Source organism: Mastomys coucha, unplaced genomic scaffold (assembly GCF_008632895.1).
Source record: "Mastomys coucha isolate ucsf_1 unplaced genomic scaffold, UCSF_Mcou_1 pScaffold8, whole genome shotgun sequence".
NCBI classification, from domain to species: Eukaryota; Metazoa; Chordata; class Mammalia; order Rodentia; family Muridae; genus Mastomys; species Mastomys coucha.
Window position 1 is genome coordinate 26506672 of NW_022196914.1, and position 15882 is coordinate 26522553.

The 15882-nt window shown below is 38.0% G+C and overlaps 1 protein-coding gene across 6 annotated transcripts in view; it reads left to right on the forward strand.

Annotated features, from left to right (window-relative positions):
- Ctnnd2 (catenin delta 2) overlaps positions 1 to 15882 on the forward strand; it is an 851684-nt gene that overhangs the window by 734503 nt on the left and 101299 nt on the right. For all 6 annotated transcript variants that reach the window (XM_031360311.1, XM_031360312.1, XM_031360309.1 and 3 more), the window contains one exon: positions 4932 to 5105. In XM_031360311.1, the coding sequence (XP_031216171.1) occupies positions 4932 to 5105 (174 nt within the window). The remainder of the gene's footprint in view (positions 1 to 4931; positions 5106 to 15882) is intronic.

Here is a 15882-nt window from a genome sequence, read left to right on the forward strand (position 1 = left end):
AACAAAATGAACAATTTAGAAGGGATCACCTTACTAGATCCCATGATACACTGTGTAGAGCTGTAGTGATAAAAATCACTGTGTAGTGGTACCAAAAGTGCACATGCAGATAAATAGAAAAAAATAAAAGACCCAAACATAATCCATAAACTTACAGCTATCTGATTTGACAAGAATGCTAAAAAAAAAAAAAAAATCAGTGCTCACTAATGAAAAGATAGCACCTTCACCAAAATGGTGCTTGGAAGATAAGGTGTCCACAAGCATACAAGTGGAATTTAGACCCATATCTGTCACCCTACACAAAAGTCAACTGTAAATATATCAAAGACCTTTATGACAAACTTGAAAATCACTAGAAGAAAACATAGGCAGTACTGTGCATGAAACTGGCACAAGAAATGGCATTCTAAATAGAACTCCATTTATGTATGGATTAAAGCTAGCAATTAACAAGCAGGACTTCATGAAACTAAAAATGTCTGTACAACAAAGAAAGCGCTCTTCCACATGAAGTGGAAGCCCAGAGAGTGGGAAGGAATTCTCTACATGTGATAGGAGATTAATATCCTGAATATACAAATAAAAAAACAGAACCAAGAAAACAGATGTCTAAATTTTGAAAATTGGGACACAGATCTGAACAGAGAATTCACAAAAGAAAAAATAAAAATGGATAATAAATACCTTTTATAAGTGTTCTGCATTCTTAGCAATTGGAGGCATATAAATTATAACTACTTTGAGATTACATCTTACCCCATGCAGAATGACTAAGTTCAAGAAAACAGCTACTAGAAGGAGAAAAATAGAGGGGAGGAATAGTGTACATACAATACAAAACTACATACTTACAAAAAATATGGAAGCTACTATCATTATACTACATATCACCATATGATCTATGTTTAGCTTCATAAGAATTTTCCATCCTGATTTCTATAATGGCTGACTCAGTTTGCAATCACAACCATGAATAATGGTCGTCCTTCTTCTATATACCTGTCAGCATTTGCTGTTTATAAATAGAGATATGAACATACATCCCTTCGCTGTAGACACCACACAGTTTGGACACAAGACTTAGAGAAGTCAGTGGAACCAAAAGGTTCCTGTCTGTGGACTGTTTCTCATAATACCTAAAGGGGCTATGAAGCTGCCAAATGGGAAAAGCAATGAGCAATCATCCCTGTTGTAAAGTATATGAACCACAACAATTTGCAGCATAGCAAGATGTGCGCAAGAGTACAATAATGGCACTTCAACTGTCTGATAGGAGTTGCAACCTGTTCAGTGTGAAAAATTCACACCCGGTCTTAAAATCCCAGCCAACTACCTATTGCTGGTGAGTCATGGGCCCTGGAGGAGAGCCTATTACTGTCTCTTTCCTAATCAGCTTAATTTCTAACTTCACTCTAAATACTTAACCTTGTACCCAGAAATCAGTGTAGTTCTCATCCATTGCGAAAGAAGGAAGGTCTTTTTTTTTTCAGAACATGTAGATCACTATAGAAATTTACAACTTGTCAAAGCACAGAGAACAAGCAACTGAGGGATACCAATCCCAATTGATACATCTACAGTTCACGTCTACAATTATTCAAGGGTTTAGTGGAAAATGGGGCAGAAAGGTTGTAAGAACCAGGAGACTAAACCATCTACTGGGAGCTAGTGTCAACTGTATATTACAAGGGTTCTATGTATACCTGTGGAATCTCAAAAATATAGGCACCTGAACAAGACCAGCACCCGTTGGCATGCCAACATGAATGGTAGGAACCTCACAAAGCCTCACCCCTATATGAAGAGTTCCAAGCAATTAATGCTTACTGAAATAGAATCTGTCTTCCCCAAGGACAGATTAGCTATTTAATCCCAAGAAGTCAGCCCTAAACACATAGGACTCAATAGGATATATTCATTCATATGTATTCAACAATAATATTAAAAAAAGGAAAAGGTCATGAATTTGCAAGGGAGTTAGGTGACATGGGAGGAGGTGGAGGCAGAAGAGATGTAGAGATGATGCAAATATGGTAATTATGCATGTATTTTCTAAAGAAAATACTAAATAAGCTGTTTCTACTAGAATAGTTTCACCTGCATCCATTAAATCCACAGCACCATTGCCTGACACCTTGTTATGTTGATCAGCTGGCTGAACAAGGTCACATATATTGGCGTTGGTTTTAAAGAATGCTTCCAATTGTTTTTTAATGGGAAATTGATGTTCTCCCTTTGATTAGCTCAATAAAAGTTCAGTGAATGAGCCCAGATGAAGGTCAGTTACATTGCCTGGGTTTGAAATGGTTCTTTTTCTTCAATTTTAACATGTATGAGTTTCATCAACTTTTCTGAAATAGGGAAGATTCCCCTTTAAACTCCAGCCCCTAGTCACCATCAAAGAATCACCACATACACATCAGCTGTCCTTTTCTCTCCTCAGATCCCCTCTGAAGCAGTTAAGACATGATTGTAATAAAAGGTATTTAAGGCTTACATGGATGGACACGTGTCAGAGAAGAAGAAAAGTCTCTAGTGACCTAATCAGTTATCCTGCTGTCCAGAATAGAAGTTAGGAAAAAGGGAACCAATTGAATCCCAGACAAAGAGAAGGCAACTGTCATCCCCTATACATGTCAGCTGCCACACATGATGGTAATTATGCATGAAAGTCTAAAGAAAATATTAAATAAGCTGTCTCTGCTATCACATCTTCCATCTACATGTGGCCATCCTGTTCTCACAGAGGCAGAGCTAGTCCACGTGCAGCTGAAATTTTATGTTCTGAATCCTGAGAATATGAGAGCTTCATGTGAGAAGGATAACTGAAATGTTCTAAGAGATGACAAACTAGAAAAACGAAACAAAGAAAAAACAACTGTCTATTTCTTGCTGTGCTATCAGATAGGCTCGGTATGGCAGACTGAACTCGTGAGAAGCCTGTGTTATGCCTGCTCAGACAAGCTACAGGATGACTGCTCTTTCCTGGGTGCTATCTTTCTGTTCAGTACAAGACAGTTTCAAATACAGACCCAGGAGCCCTGTGGCAGAGCTGGTTACTTTCTTCCTAGTATTTATAAAGTGTAGACTTCTTCAGCAGGCAGCCATTCACAGACTCAGAGGCATCTTGAAGTGGTCAAGATAGATTTTGATGAAAAGAACAAGAAGCCTCATACACTCAAGTGTCCTTATCATAAAGTTGAAATTGAGTCCCACACTAATTAGGGAGGGCATTTTATTGTTTAGCTAACATCCAGCTGCGGGATATCATTCATTGCTAGGCCATAGCCTTGACTTAAATCAAACTACAAACTACAGCATAATTAAGAGAGAGAGAGAGAGAGAGAGAGAGAGAGAGAGAGAGAGAGAGAAAGAGAGAGAGAGAGAGAGAGAGAAAGAGAGGACATAAGTGCCTTGTCTTTATCTTGGCAAATAATGAAATTCCTTAAACTATTTCTGACAGTTAAAGACTCTCTCAAACATTCCCATTTTTATGTAGCTGGGATATAAAGCAAGCCTTATCTCCCTCTGATGAATATTTAAACACTCAGTGGACAATACTCAGATCCTGAAATAGATTCTTATTTTCACATTGGTTCACCTGCAGACATATGTGCAGATATATGTATGTACATAAAAATGTATGTAAGAACACTAAATATGTACGAACTGTGTTTATTTTAATATAATTATTAATGTACACTTAAAACCAAATAGCTTAGCTTAGCTTCTATTTCAGTTCGAAAGGAATTGCTTTGTCTGTAAATTATGTCAGGATTAAATGTAGTATTTTTTAAAGTAGATATCATATTTTACCTCTACTTTTGGTTTCTGCAGATGATAAGTGTTTGGTGATCAAAAATTAGTATAATTATCTTAATATTGTTATTTTTAAGAGTAATGATAAAAGATTTGATATGAAAACAATAGAATTGAATCAGTTTATTAGTGCTTTTTGTGGTTATTGCAGGATTTTATAATACATTTCCATGGGATAAAATATTAATACCCACACTGATCTTTACTTTACTCTGTTCATTTAGCTTTTACTGCTAGCATTGTTCAAGTAGCTACAGTATTTGTGACTATCATTTTTAATGGTGAATTCATATTTATCTGTGAATATAAGCCTTAATTTTTAAGTTATGGACAGTTAACCTACTGAAAAATTCTCTCATTATTCATTGCATTCCTTAGAAAACAAATTTAACTGTTAGGGTGGCTGTAAGATCTAAATTTAATGCCTGGTGTTGTGGCACATGCCCTTAATCCCTGCACCCAGGAGGCAGAGGTAGTTAGATCTCTGTGAGTTCAAAGCCAGCCTGATTGATCTGCATAGCGAGCTCCAGGACAGCCAGGACTACATTTGCCTAGTTCATGGCACCACATATACCAAATGTAACAATCTTTCCTCCTTTGTATATTACTACTTGTTTGTTAGAAGCTTTGATGGTTGATGGAGCCCACATCAAGTGTAACTTACCAAAGTTTTGTAAAAGTTATCACAATTATGGAAAATAAGTGAAGGCATTGGATAGGGCAGCCTGTAACTTCTGTGCAATGACTGCTATATGCCAATGGTAGAATACATGACCTTGATTTTAGCGTTCTTCCAGTTCATCTGTCTCCTTCCTTGCTCTGGCAGTTGTGTTGGACTATTTACAAAGGCAGGCCTCATTCAGCTGCTAGGTACAGTCACTTCTGAACATTATCCAATCCCCTCCACCCTTGATCGGAAGTTCTGTCTCAAGAATAGCACTCTTATTTTTAGTGGTGACTAGACCATTAACCCTCTTGGCTCCATTGATTTTCAGCAGCCACTGTAGTGCCTGCTTCTGTGTTTACTTGTGATTTGTGCAGGGGACAGCATCATGATATAAAGCATAAAGATATTAAAGGTATTTACTCTCTCATTTTTCTCTCACCAGTGGGATGGAGTAGGACCTCTTCCAGACTGTGCAGAACCACCAAAAGGGATCCAGATGCTGTGGCACCCATCCATAGTCAAACCCTACCTCACACTGCTCTCTGAGTGCTCAAACCCAGACACGCTGGAAGGGGCAGCGGGCGCCCTGCAGAACTTGGCTGCAGGGAGCTGGAAGGTATGGCTAGTTCATTGCAATACGAAAACCATCTGGAATTATGAGCGAGCGAGTGAGCGAGCAAGCCTTAAAAACAATACAAGTATAGGTTTGAAAATGCAATTCTAATCAAATATTTTAGAACATTTGAGAAAAAAACAGTTATAGTAGGCTGTTGGGCTTAGGATGCCCTTAATTTTTTTTTCTCTTAGGTACTCCAGTGTCCTTGAAGACCACTGTGACCATAATGGTCTCACAGATATAAGTACAGCCCCTGAAAACACTCTAAAATGCTTATAATTCTACATGGATGGCTAACCTGCTTCTCTTTCAGGAATTATTATAATTTGTTGATGTTTTGAAGCATTATCATTGACCACCAAGGGAAATAAATCTAAACATCTTTTCTAAAAATGGATGTGACCTATGAACAGTGTTAATTCCTGGCTCTTAAAGCTGAGAATCCTCTGCATTTTCTAAGTATAGATTTTTCTGAAAGGAATCAGCAAGCGCATGAATTTAAGGACCAGAAAGAGATCCCTTCCCTCCAAGGTGTAACAAACTGATACTGCTCCTGACTGATTTTTTCATAAGAAATTATTAGCCTTTCATTTTTGGGTAGAAAGGATTCTCCTCATTTAAAAAAAAAAAATCCATCTGAGTATTCACTAACACTTGCATGTACCAGCCTAACCTGTTGAATAATAATAATAATAATAATAATAATAATAATAATAAAAACACATGGTCACTGAGAAAGCTGAGGATGTGTGGGGCAAAGGTCAAGAAAATAAATCAGAAAGCTTTGAGGTTTGCATCATGTTCGGTCCATCTAATGCTGATGCCTGGATTTGGAATGTTCATGATTAGTTTTTTTTTTTCCATTGCCATTCATTCTCTTTAAAAACACATTCGCACTGAAACTTAAACACACATCATATTCAGAATCTCAATGCCAGCGAGGCACGGGGCACGGTGTGTTCACACACCATTCTATTCATTCCTTCCCGTGTCTGCCTTATTCCTCCTCTCATCCTTCTATTCTGCTGCTACAGCCCAAGCATCTGCACTTCCCTTTTCCTCATCCATGCCATCTCTGGGCACAGCCAGAATAACTGCTCTTGAGGTTGCTGGCGGGTGGGTAAGCTCACCTCTTCTCTTGAAGACCATAGAGATAACCAAAATGGATCCTTTCATCCTCCCTATGGGGCACCCCAGTGTTTAAAGAATTCAGGTGGGGCTGGGCTTCAAGTGAAGTTGTCTCTAATTTTCAAGCAGAGATTGGGAGGAAAGTTTTAAAAGAAGAGTCACACATTTCAGAAGCCCAGCACTTGCATGCCACACCTAGGAAGATAATAAGAGAAGCCACTCCTTTAACTAGTCCTCAGATCTTACAGTTCTCTAAGCTTTCATGGTCTGAGAAGCTTTGATTCAAATCACAGTTCAAACCTAGGCTGGCTCCATCTTTCCTGAGCATAAAAGCCTAGGCAAATTATAGCTCTCCTGTGTGCCCTATGACATCTCCTTAATCTCTCCAGAGATCATTGTGACTGCCTTGCTCTGCAGCATGCAGAGACATCCAGGCGCTGGATGCAAAAGTGTTAGGAATAAACCAAACAGTCGTTTCTAGGTGAGATCAAGAGTACTCACCCACCCACAGCCCCATTCCAAGTTCTCCTCTGCAGTGCATGAACTGGACAAGCTTGAGAGATGGGGTTCTGGGGTCAACCTGACTTGAGGCTTGAAGACTTAGATGGCTGCAAATCACACATACCATCATAAGATACGATTTTAAATTATTGTATTTGTCAATATGCTTTTCTGGTCCTATCATTTTTCATGTTCTTTGGGAAATTCTCACATCTTTAGGACATTTACAAAGTGGAGAAATGTCTCGGGCGCTGCACGATATATCGTATGATTCTGAAAGTTATAAGGAGATAGGTAGAAGACCTAAGCCAAGTCTCTGGGGTCCTCCTGAAAGTAATGTCTGAAATTAAAACTGCAGAGAATAGAATCAAAGGAAGATTAAATAATGCAAAAGGGAATAAAATCAGCATACTTGAGGACAATATAGGAAACTATTGAAAATGAAACACACAGAGAAGGAAAACAATGGAGACATAGCTGTAGTAAGTATGCTGATGTGTGTGACGATTCCCCACACAAAGAGAGAGCAATGGGGAAAGCAGAGAATAGTTAAATAAAGTGAGTCTTTTTCATATTTAATGAAAACTATCAATTTATATATCAAGGGAGTTAGGAAACTCCATTCACAAAGAAAGGAAACTATACAAAGAGCATTGTAATCAAATTGCTCAAAACTAGTTATAAAGAGAAAATGTTAAAAGGTATCCAGAGGAAAGAGAATTGTTATGCAAAGCAATGCACTGTGTCTAAGCTCAGCTTACAATCAGTAGCACTAGGCAACCATTCATTTACACTGGAAGGTCTTGCTGAGAACCAACTCTTCCCTAAAGGACTGTGTGTTGTGGTCCATGGGGCCCTGAACAACTGAAACCAAAACTCACTTTTCTCCTATTCCTTTGTGCTCTCCTGACTGGCCTGTGCTTGGATTAGCAGAAGTTCCCCTAGCAGCCTCTGTCCACACATCTTCTCTATACACAGCTATCAATTTTGACTCTTAGGGTATCAGTAAGGTATTTGTAACACATCTCATTCCCCAGCCCATTCTTAGAGGGTCACACATTGTGGCTCGTCATTTAATGTTGACTGTATGATTCTTATAGCAACACACTTTGTTATATTTTCATCTTTGTCTGTCTGTCTGTGTGTCTGCCTCTCTCTCTCTCTCTCTGTCTGTCTCTCTCTTTCTCTCTCTCTCTCTGCGTGTGTGTGTATGTGTGTGTGTGAGAGAGAGAGAAAGAGAGAGAGAGAGAGAGAGAGAGAGAGAGAGAACACGTATGGAGAGGTCAGACAGCAACTTGCAAGAGTTGATTCTCTCTCCTTCCACCATGTTGGTCCCAGAGATTGAACTTGCGTCCTCAGAATTAGCAGCAAGTGCCTTTACTTATTGACCCATCTCATCAGCCTATGAGTTGCTCTTTTATGTGACACTGATAGAGAGGAGTCAAAGGAGAATGATGGTTTCCCAAGTGCCTAGGCCTAATTAGCAATGCTCAGCAGTGCCACTTGGGTCCACAGTATCTGCTTGCAATGTGGCATATTCAGTGTTTTTTACTGGTCTCTGTCTCGGAGTAACCTGGGTAGTTTCCTGGCTATAGTCTGAGTACTTAATTAGAGAGATAGAATTATAGGGTTTTAAAAACTAGCTATCTTTATATTTTATTTTCAAATTCTTTCCTACATTGGATCAGATAGTGGAAGGAACGGAGGGCATGTGACATCACTCCAGGACCTCTGACAACTACACTCTGCTGCTTTCAGGATGTGAGCCTACACATTAGCTCAGCACAGTTCTCCCTCCCCACTGTATGTCTATCCCCACATGTCCAGAGGATGTTTGTTTACTAAATTTTTTATAATCAATAAAGTAGAGATTAGTAAGGAAGAGGGAAAGGAAATTAAGGGAGTTGAGCTAACCTCCCAAAACGCTGGGTAAAGTTTGAAGAACTATGATGATTGAACTTTTCAAGTCTACACTAGATTACAGACATCAATTAGAAAGTGCAATGTTACCACCTTATAACCAGGCACAAAGATACACCCAGAAAAAATGCAGTCGATGACCCAATGGCAAAGAGAAGGGGTAGGAAATGTAAATATATATATATATATATATATATATATACAAGAAAGAAAACTGACAGAGACCATTCCAAAACTCAATTCCTTTGCTTCTCAAAAATAAACAAACCAGAGTGATTGTCACAAGGCCACACCACTGTCATCAGGACAGTTGCTATTGACCATGTCAGAAGATAGAATTTTAGAAATATTTTTATCCTGCATAGACAAAGTAGACTATTGGCTCTTAGGGTGTCAGTTTTACTGTAAGCCCTTCTTCCCTAGCAATTCAAAACAAATGAGTCAGTCCTCTGTCACAGCAGAAGGCTACTGAGTAATGTTTCTGTGCATTTACAAGAATGCATACATACAGAGATAGGTAGGTAGGTATGTAAGCCTGCAGATTCTGCATGTGAACACAGGAATCAGGCCCATTTCCACCACCTACCATACATTTTATTCACTCTGTTTTGGGGGAAAGGAGATAGATGATGCTTAGAGAAGAATGTAGGTTATTATTACACCAAACACTGATATATTGTTACAATCAAAAAATTAAGGAAATATAATATAAAAACTGAGCAGAAGAATCCTTACTTGACAGAGACAGTCTCAGGTCGAGGGGAATGGTTTCATCATTTTATTCAGAAGCGTAAAGTCCTGAGTTCAAATTTCTAGAAACTATGTAAAAATCCACTGCAGTCCCATTGCTGGGAGATGGAGACAGGAAGATCCATGGGGCTTACTGCATGGCCAGTTTAGCCATATTGATGAGCTGTAGGTTCAAGGGAAAACTCTTTGTCTCAAAAACTAAGGTAGAAAGTGACTGAAAAAGATAACCTCATATTGACTCCTGGCCTCTGTGTGCACCTTCACACAAACATAGGAATGTACAGACAGCACACTCACACATGCAAATAGTTTGTTTATGATAAATATCCAAGACAATAACAGGACATACAGTGACTTTTGCACAATTCTACCCTCAGCAAGCTAGTTCTCTAAGAATGTGTTTTTATAGCAACTGTCAAAATTTAGTGGCATTTCTTAGCAGTCCTTAACTTTTTATGACCCAACAAAACAAAAATGAGGAGGTAAAACCAGAGGATTTTGCATGAAGAGAGCTCTTTATAGACCTCCTTGTCTGACACAATAACTTCTCTTTATGAGAAGAACGTGATCACTCTTTGGCTCTGACAAATTGACTAGCAAACTAGATGTTCCTAATGGCCCTAAACACGTTCTAAACTTAAAAATGTTCATTACTTGGTCCATGAACATCAGACAAATGTAATGATATTATGGCAGAAGTGAAGTGATAAATGTTTCCCAGAAACAGCGTGGAGTTTACTTGCATTATTCTTGTTCACAGAACAGTGAATTTATTTGTGGTACAATATTAGAATGAGCGGATACCATAATTTGAAGATTTCCAAAATGTGAATGAATGCTCTTTCAACTCCTATTTGTAGATTCTTCCTATTGTAGTTGGGGCTTATGAAAATCCAGGCTTTGAGTTGTATTACAAAAAAAAACCTCAAAAATGTCTGTAATGGAAATGAAGCTAAATATTTAAGTACATCTATTCAGTCAATTTCTATGAAAATAATAATGTTCTCTAGGGTTATTATTAACATATTTGTTTTAAGAAATAAAATAGAATAAAAGGTGCATAGATAATATCACATGTTTTATGAAACATCATGATAGCAACATAAATTTAAGGAAAAAGAAACAGTCTCCAGCCATAAGACCCAAATGTGTGGTTTCTTTTTTTTTTTTAATGTAAAAGAGCTTGGAAATTTAAGATTTATTCTTAGAGAAAGAAATGACAGCCTTTGAGAGACACTGTGAATTTAGCTTAGTCTAGCATTCACTGAGTATTGTATGGGAGAACCAGGGGAGGTTAGTAGACTGCATTAAAAAACAACAACAAAAACAAAAAAAACAAACAAAAAACAATACTCATGCTTTGACATGTAAGACAGGTGAATTATCTTTGCCCTGGTTTATGCACAAGCCAGAGACTCCTGCCTACACAGAGGGAATGAAAGACTGTTCTAGGAGATGAGGGCAAGATGGTGAAGCTAAGGAGTGGGAGGTAAGGGACTAAGCCAATGGCCAACTCCTGTCCCTACTCACGCATGGCTCAATAGCTTCCCTTACAAAACCTGGGAAGTTCCACTGGAACATGAGCCAAACAATATTGCAAATATTTGTAATATTGCAAATGCCACCCACTTCCACTGTCAACCTCAAAGAGGCCTGTGCTGATTACCTGAGGCTGAGTTTCTCACTGACGATGGATCCTCTGACTTCTGCTCTGGGTCTAACTCAAGCATGACAACTCTTTTCTGAAAGTGGAGAAGCTGCTCAACCAGAGATGCCAGACAGAGTAACAGGGTCCAAATTTACCTTCTTCTAAGGAAAAGCCACTAATGAAGGAAACACATAGAACAATGGGGTTTTTTTTTTTTTTTTTTTACTGTAAATTATAGTTAGTAACAGACAGAGAACTTGAGGGCAAGAAATAAAAAAAGTGAGCACTGTAGCTGAAGTCAAGATTACTAAAGTTCATAGGAAGAATGCCAAAGATCTCAGATATACAAAGACAACTCCCTTCTAGCACTTAGCAGAGAATTCTACATACTTGCCTGCGAGCAAAACACTCAAGACTGGCAAAGTCCACTTCAAATTACAAGGAGAAAATAATGACTCTTACATGAGATAGGTATAGTCTGTATTTCCAGGTGTCAAATAAGAAAAATCTCACAATTCATGGGCCATTGGATAAAGCACTCAGAAAAAAAAAATCTTGTTTAATTGTAAAGAATATTAGCCATGGGCTGTGCATGCTCTATCCTTTTCCCAAGAATGTTATAACCAAGATCCACATTCACAAATAGTTTAAATTTCATTGATTACAGTATAAAGTCTTAAAGCATGAGAATGCAGGTATTTTCAGTACCCGAATACTGAAATACAAGCTAAAATAGGAACGACTGGCATGTAGTTGGAAATTACTCTGTCAATGAATAGGAAAAGTCAGTCCATAATGAAAGAAAGAGAAAGAAGAAAGAAAGAAAGAAAGAAAGAAAGAAAGAAAGAAAGAAAGAGAAAGAAAGAGAGAGAGAGAGAGAAAGAAAGAGAGAGAGAGAAGGGAAGAAAGAAAGAAAGAAAGAGAGAGAGAGAGAGAGAGAAAGAGAGAGAGAAGGGAAGGGAAGAAAGAAAGAAAGAAAGAAAGAAAGAAAGAAAGAAAGAAAGAAAGAAGGAAAGAAAGAAAGAGAGAAAGAGCAAGCAAACTCAGAACTGACAGATGTTATAACTAGCAAACATGATAAAATTATTATGGCATCGTACATAACAAAAAGTTAGAGATGGAGGACGTGTGTTTAACAAAATAAAACATCATGTTCAACATTATGTTGAAATGAAAAATACATGAAAGAAATGAATAGCAGGTTAAACACTGCACAGCAAAAGTTAGTACACTTGAAAACAGATATATCTTTGAGCCTCAGCGGACCCAGTGCACATATCATTGGGCTCCCCAAGCAAAAGGATGCAAGAAGAGTCAAGGGAATGGAAGAAATATTGGCAATAGAAACAGTTGGAAGTTTTCCAAATATAGTGAAAAACTGTAGTGTTGCAAATCCGAGAAGTTCAAGGAACCAAAACACAAGGAACCTGATTAAATTACAGCAAGTTCTTGGTAATCAGATCACTCATTCTCTGCAGGAACAAGGAAGGCTCTGGTGGAAGTGGGGCTGCTCTCAGAAACAGGTCTCATGTCAGCACCTTGGACAGCAAAAGGCATTTCTAACAAAGAGAGACTAAGGGAATGCAGGACTTGCTAGGCAGGTACAACTTCACTTAGAGCAACTGTAAAACTATCCCTCAGAGGCCTTTAGAGACACACATTATGCTGAGAACAGACATTGTCAATCACCTGTGTGGTCATGACAGAGAGAAATTCTGAATAAGAACTTGAGTTGAGTTGCTGTGGCATTGATCAAGAGATCATGGCACCTCGTTCTCAATATTCTGATCTTTCTATCCTAGAGAAAAATGTCTGCATATAAACTCCTTTTCAGTGATTCTAGCACCATACAAGGGTACCAAGTTAGGAGATTAGTTTGACTGTAGAAAAGGCTCCCATGAGAGTGTATAACCACCTAGATGTTATTCTGTGGAAGTGGTTGGAAATTTCTGGTCCCATCAGTGATGGTGGTGTCTTCAATCTTTAAGGCATAATCCCTTTCAGTGGAGACAGTGCTACCTTACATAATAAGCTCTTGGTGCTGCAAATCAACCTGACAGTTTCTTTTATCAATTAAACACTCTTTAATCTTCTAGTATGGACCAGAGGCTGAAGACAATTGAAAGAAAGATGAATGTAACTTGGTATCTCCTTTACTCTGTAATAAAGATGTAATGAGTTCAGAAGTCCGTTGTCAATAGTGTGATGAGAGTACATCAAGGCCCAAGGATGTCTGTAGGCTCACTTTTACAAGAAAACAGTGCTGCTTAAAACCTCATGATGATTTAGAATTACTTCTGACAGACAATTACAAGAGTCTGTTCTTTAAAGGAATCCCAGCTGGTATAACATGTAGACCCCTAAATACCCAAAGGCTCAGGCAAGATAGGAGGCAGAATATATTTTCTTCTGATATCACAGTAAAGGTCAGAGGCAAGAAGCAGGAAGAAGTTCACACAGGCTAAGAGCGGTTCTGCTGTCTTTAACATGTGACTGTATGGCAGCTACTCTCACTGCTACACCCACCAGCAGGAAGAAAAAAAAAAACAACATAAATCAAAATTATCCCATGCAAATCCCAGTGGCATCTCTGTTCCTTACTAGGAGCCAGGGGACATATACTGCCATGTAGTTTTCCCCCAGCAAAATGGACAAGAATTGTAGTAAGGTCCAGATCAAGAATAAATTCATCTTCTTTCATGGAAAAATATTTATTAACATAGTCCACTTATGGACTGCCAAAAAAAAAAACATTATATTAGTAAAAAGTAATTGCCTTTGAGTTTTCTCATAGGACTTCTGCAGAATAGGACTTCTGCTGCATGGGACTTCTGCAGAATCTATACTTTACAGTTATAAAAATCAGGTCTTCATCAGCAACACCCCTCTAGAATATTCTGGAAATAAAATACAGATTACCTTCATCCATGTCATCAAAAGAAGAATTGTTCTAATATCCCCAAGGTTGAATTCCTCTGGCTCCAGAAGAAAGACATGAAAACTTGTCTCCTATTTTCATGAGAAACTATATTTACAAAAAAATAAAAATAAAAGGATATTTTTGACATAGTATTGAGTAAGGGAGAAGTAAACTATTTGAATTGCTTTTCTTGTCTTATATTGAATAAAAAAATATTATTGCCAGCACAGCCTTGCTTATGTGCACTGGCTAGAAGCCTGCCCTCCACTACACCCTGCTGGCTACAGGTCAGGGTACTGTCAGCCTATTCTCCTCAAGGATATGTTCACAAAGTGCTACCAAGGAGAAATCATAGGTGGCTCAGGATGAAATCTGAGATAGCCTTAGTTTTGTGTATGCAAGACCTATTACTGAAAACGTTTGCATCAAATTCCCTGAAAGACATTTTTAAACATTAGTAACACACAGAGCTTTTTACCTCCAATGTTTGAAAGAAACTTCAGAAAGGTTCATGTTTAAAGATGAGTTGTTTTAATGGGTGACTGCTGCCCATGAAATGACCAAAGACAGGGTTCAGGGACAATTGTTCAGCTTAATGAAAGCTATCTCTAGGTCACTGTCAGTTAAGTCTCACCTTCTTTACCCCTTATGTGAGCATATCAACATCCTTTTACCTCTAGGAAACCATATTGCCTGGAAATTAGTGTTTTCAGAAAATACATATGATAAAACACGATCTTTGCATTGCCTGACTTACATGTAAAAAATAGGAACAGGGGGGAAAAAAACAACTTTTAGTACACAATATCTGCTGCTGCCTTAATCAACATCTGTATTTATAAGTTATGGCTTTGCTAACAACGAAGTTCTTTCACTATTCCCTTTGACTAGAGATCCTACTTCCAAAAAGAAATATTGGGTTTTGGGAGAGAAAAGGTGTATAATCTTATTACATGATTGAACTGAAAGGACAATACATGAGTACACTCAAGTACACTGCCCATCTATTCCATGAATCCTATAGTAGCCACCAATCCCAGTTCTATTTCAACTATAAAGACTTAGTAATTCAGACTACTGCTACTGCTGCTGCTGCTGCTGCTACTACTGCTACTACTACTGCTGCTGCTACTACTCTTGAGCCCTGTAACAGAAATCACATGGTTTCTGAATGTCTAATACATTCTTTTTGGTAATAAGACTTTGTAATAAAAATGCTCTAATGTAATTCTGATTAGATCCACCTAGAACATAACATGGCATCATAAATAAATTCAGCAGCAATTTTGAGATTCTCTTGTAATTTACACTAAAAGTTGTTGTTAGTTTTTTACATTTTATGGAATAAAAACACTGAGGCCCTACAATATGAGAAGATGCTAGAGCATTCTGCAAAGTTTAATTATGGGCTGTGCTAAATCAGTTGGTAAAGCACGTGACTTGAAAGTCTGAAGACCTGAAATCACTCTCCAGAACTGATGTTTAAAAACAAATAAACTGCTGGTCTCCCATGGATGAGGGGGCAGATACTAAATTGTGTTTGGAAGCATTAGGTTTTAAAGTGGGACATTTCTTTGCCATGTGAAGAGATAAACTGGGGAAATGTCCACTTTAATGATGCCAGTGAGGACCTGATCATTTAGAAGGTCTTTTAATAGCTGACTTGTACTTCTAAAGCAACAAAAGTTTGAAAGAACAGGAAATTCATCAGTTCAGAATTTTAGCACTATTATGAATTCAGCTTCCAAAGATACTACTTTATACTTAATGGATAATATTATCTTCAGTTATTTGGTACAGTATTACAATCTCAAGTCAGAGAGAGTGACCTAAGGAAATTAGCTCTTAGCTACCTGAGTAAGCTTTAGTGAAATTGTCTCATCGTAAGCATGCTATAACTTTTAGAGATA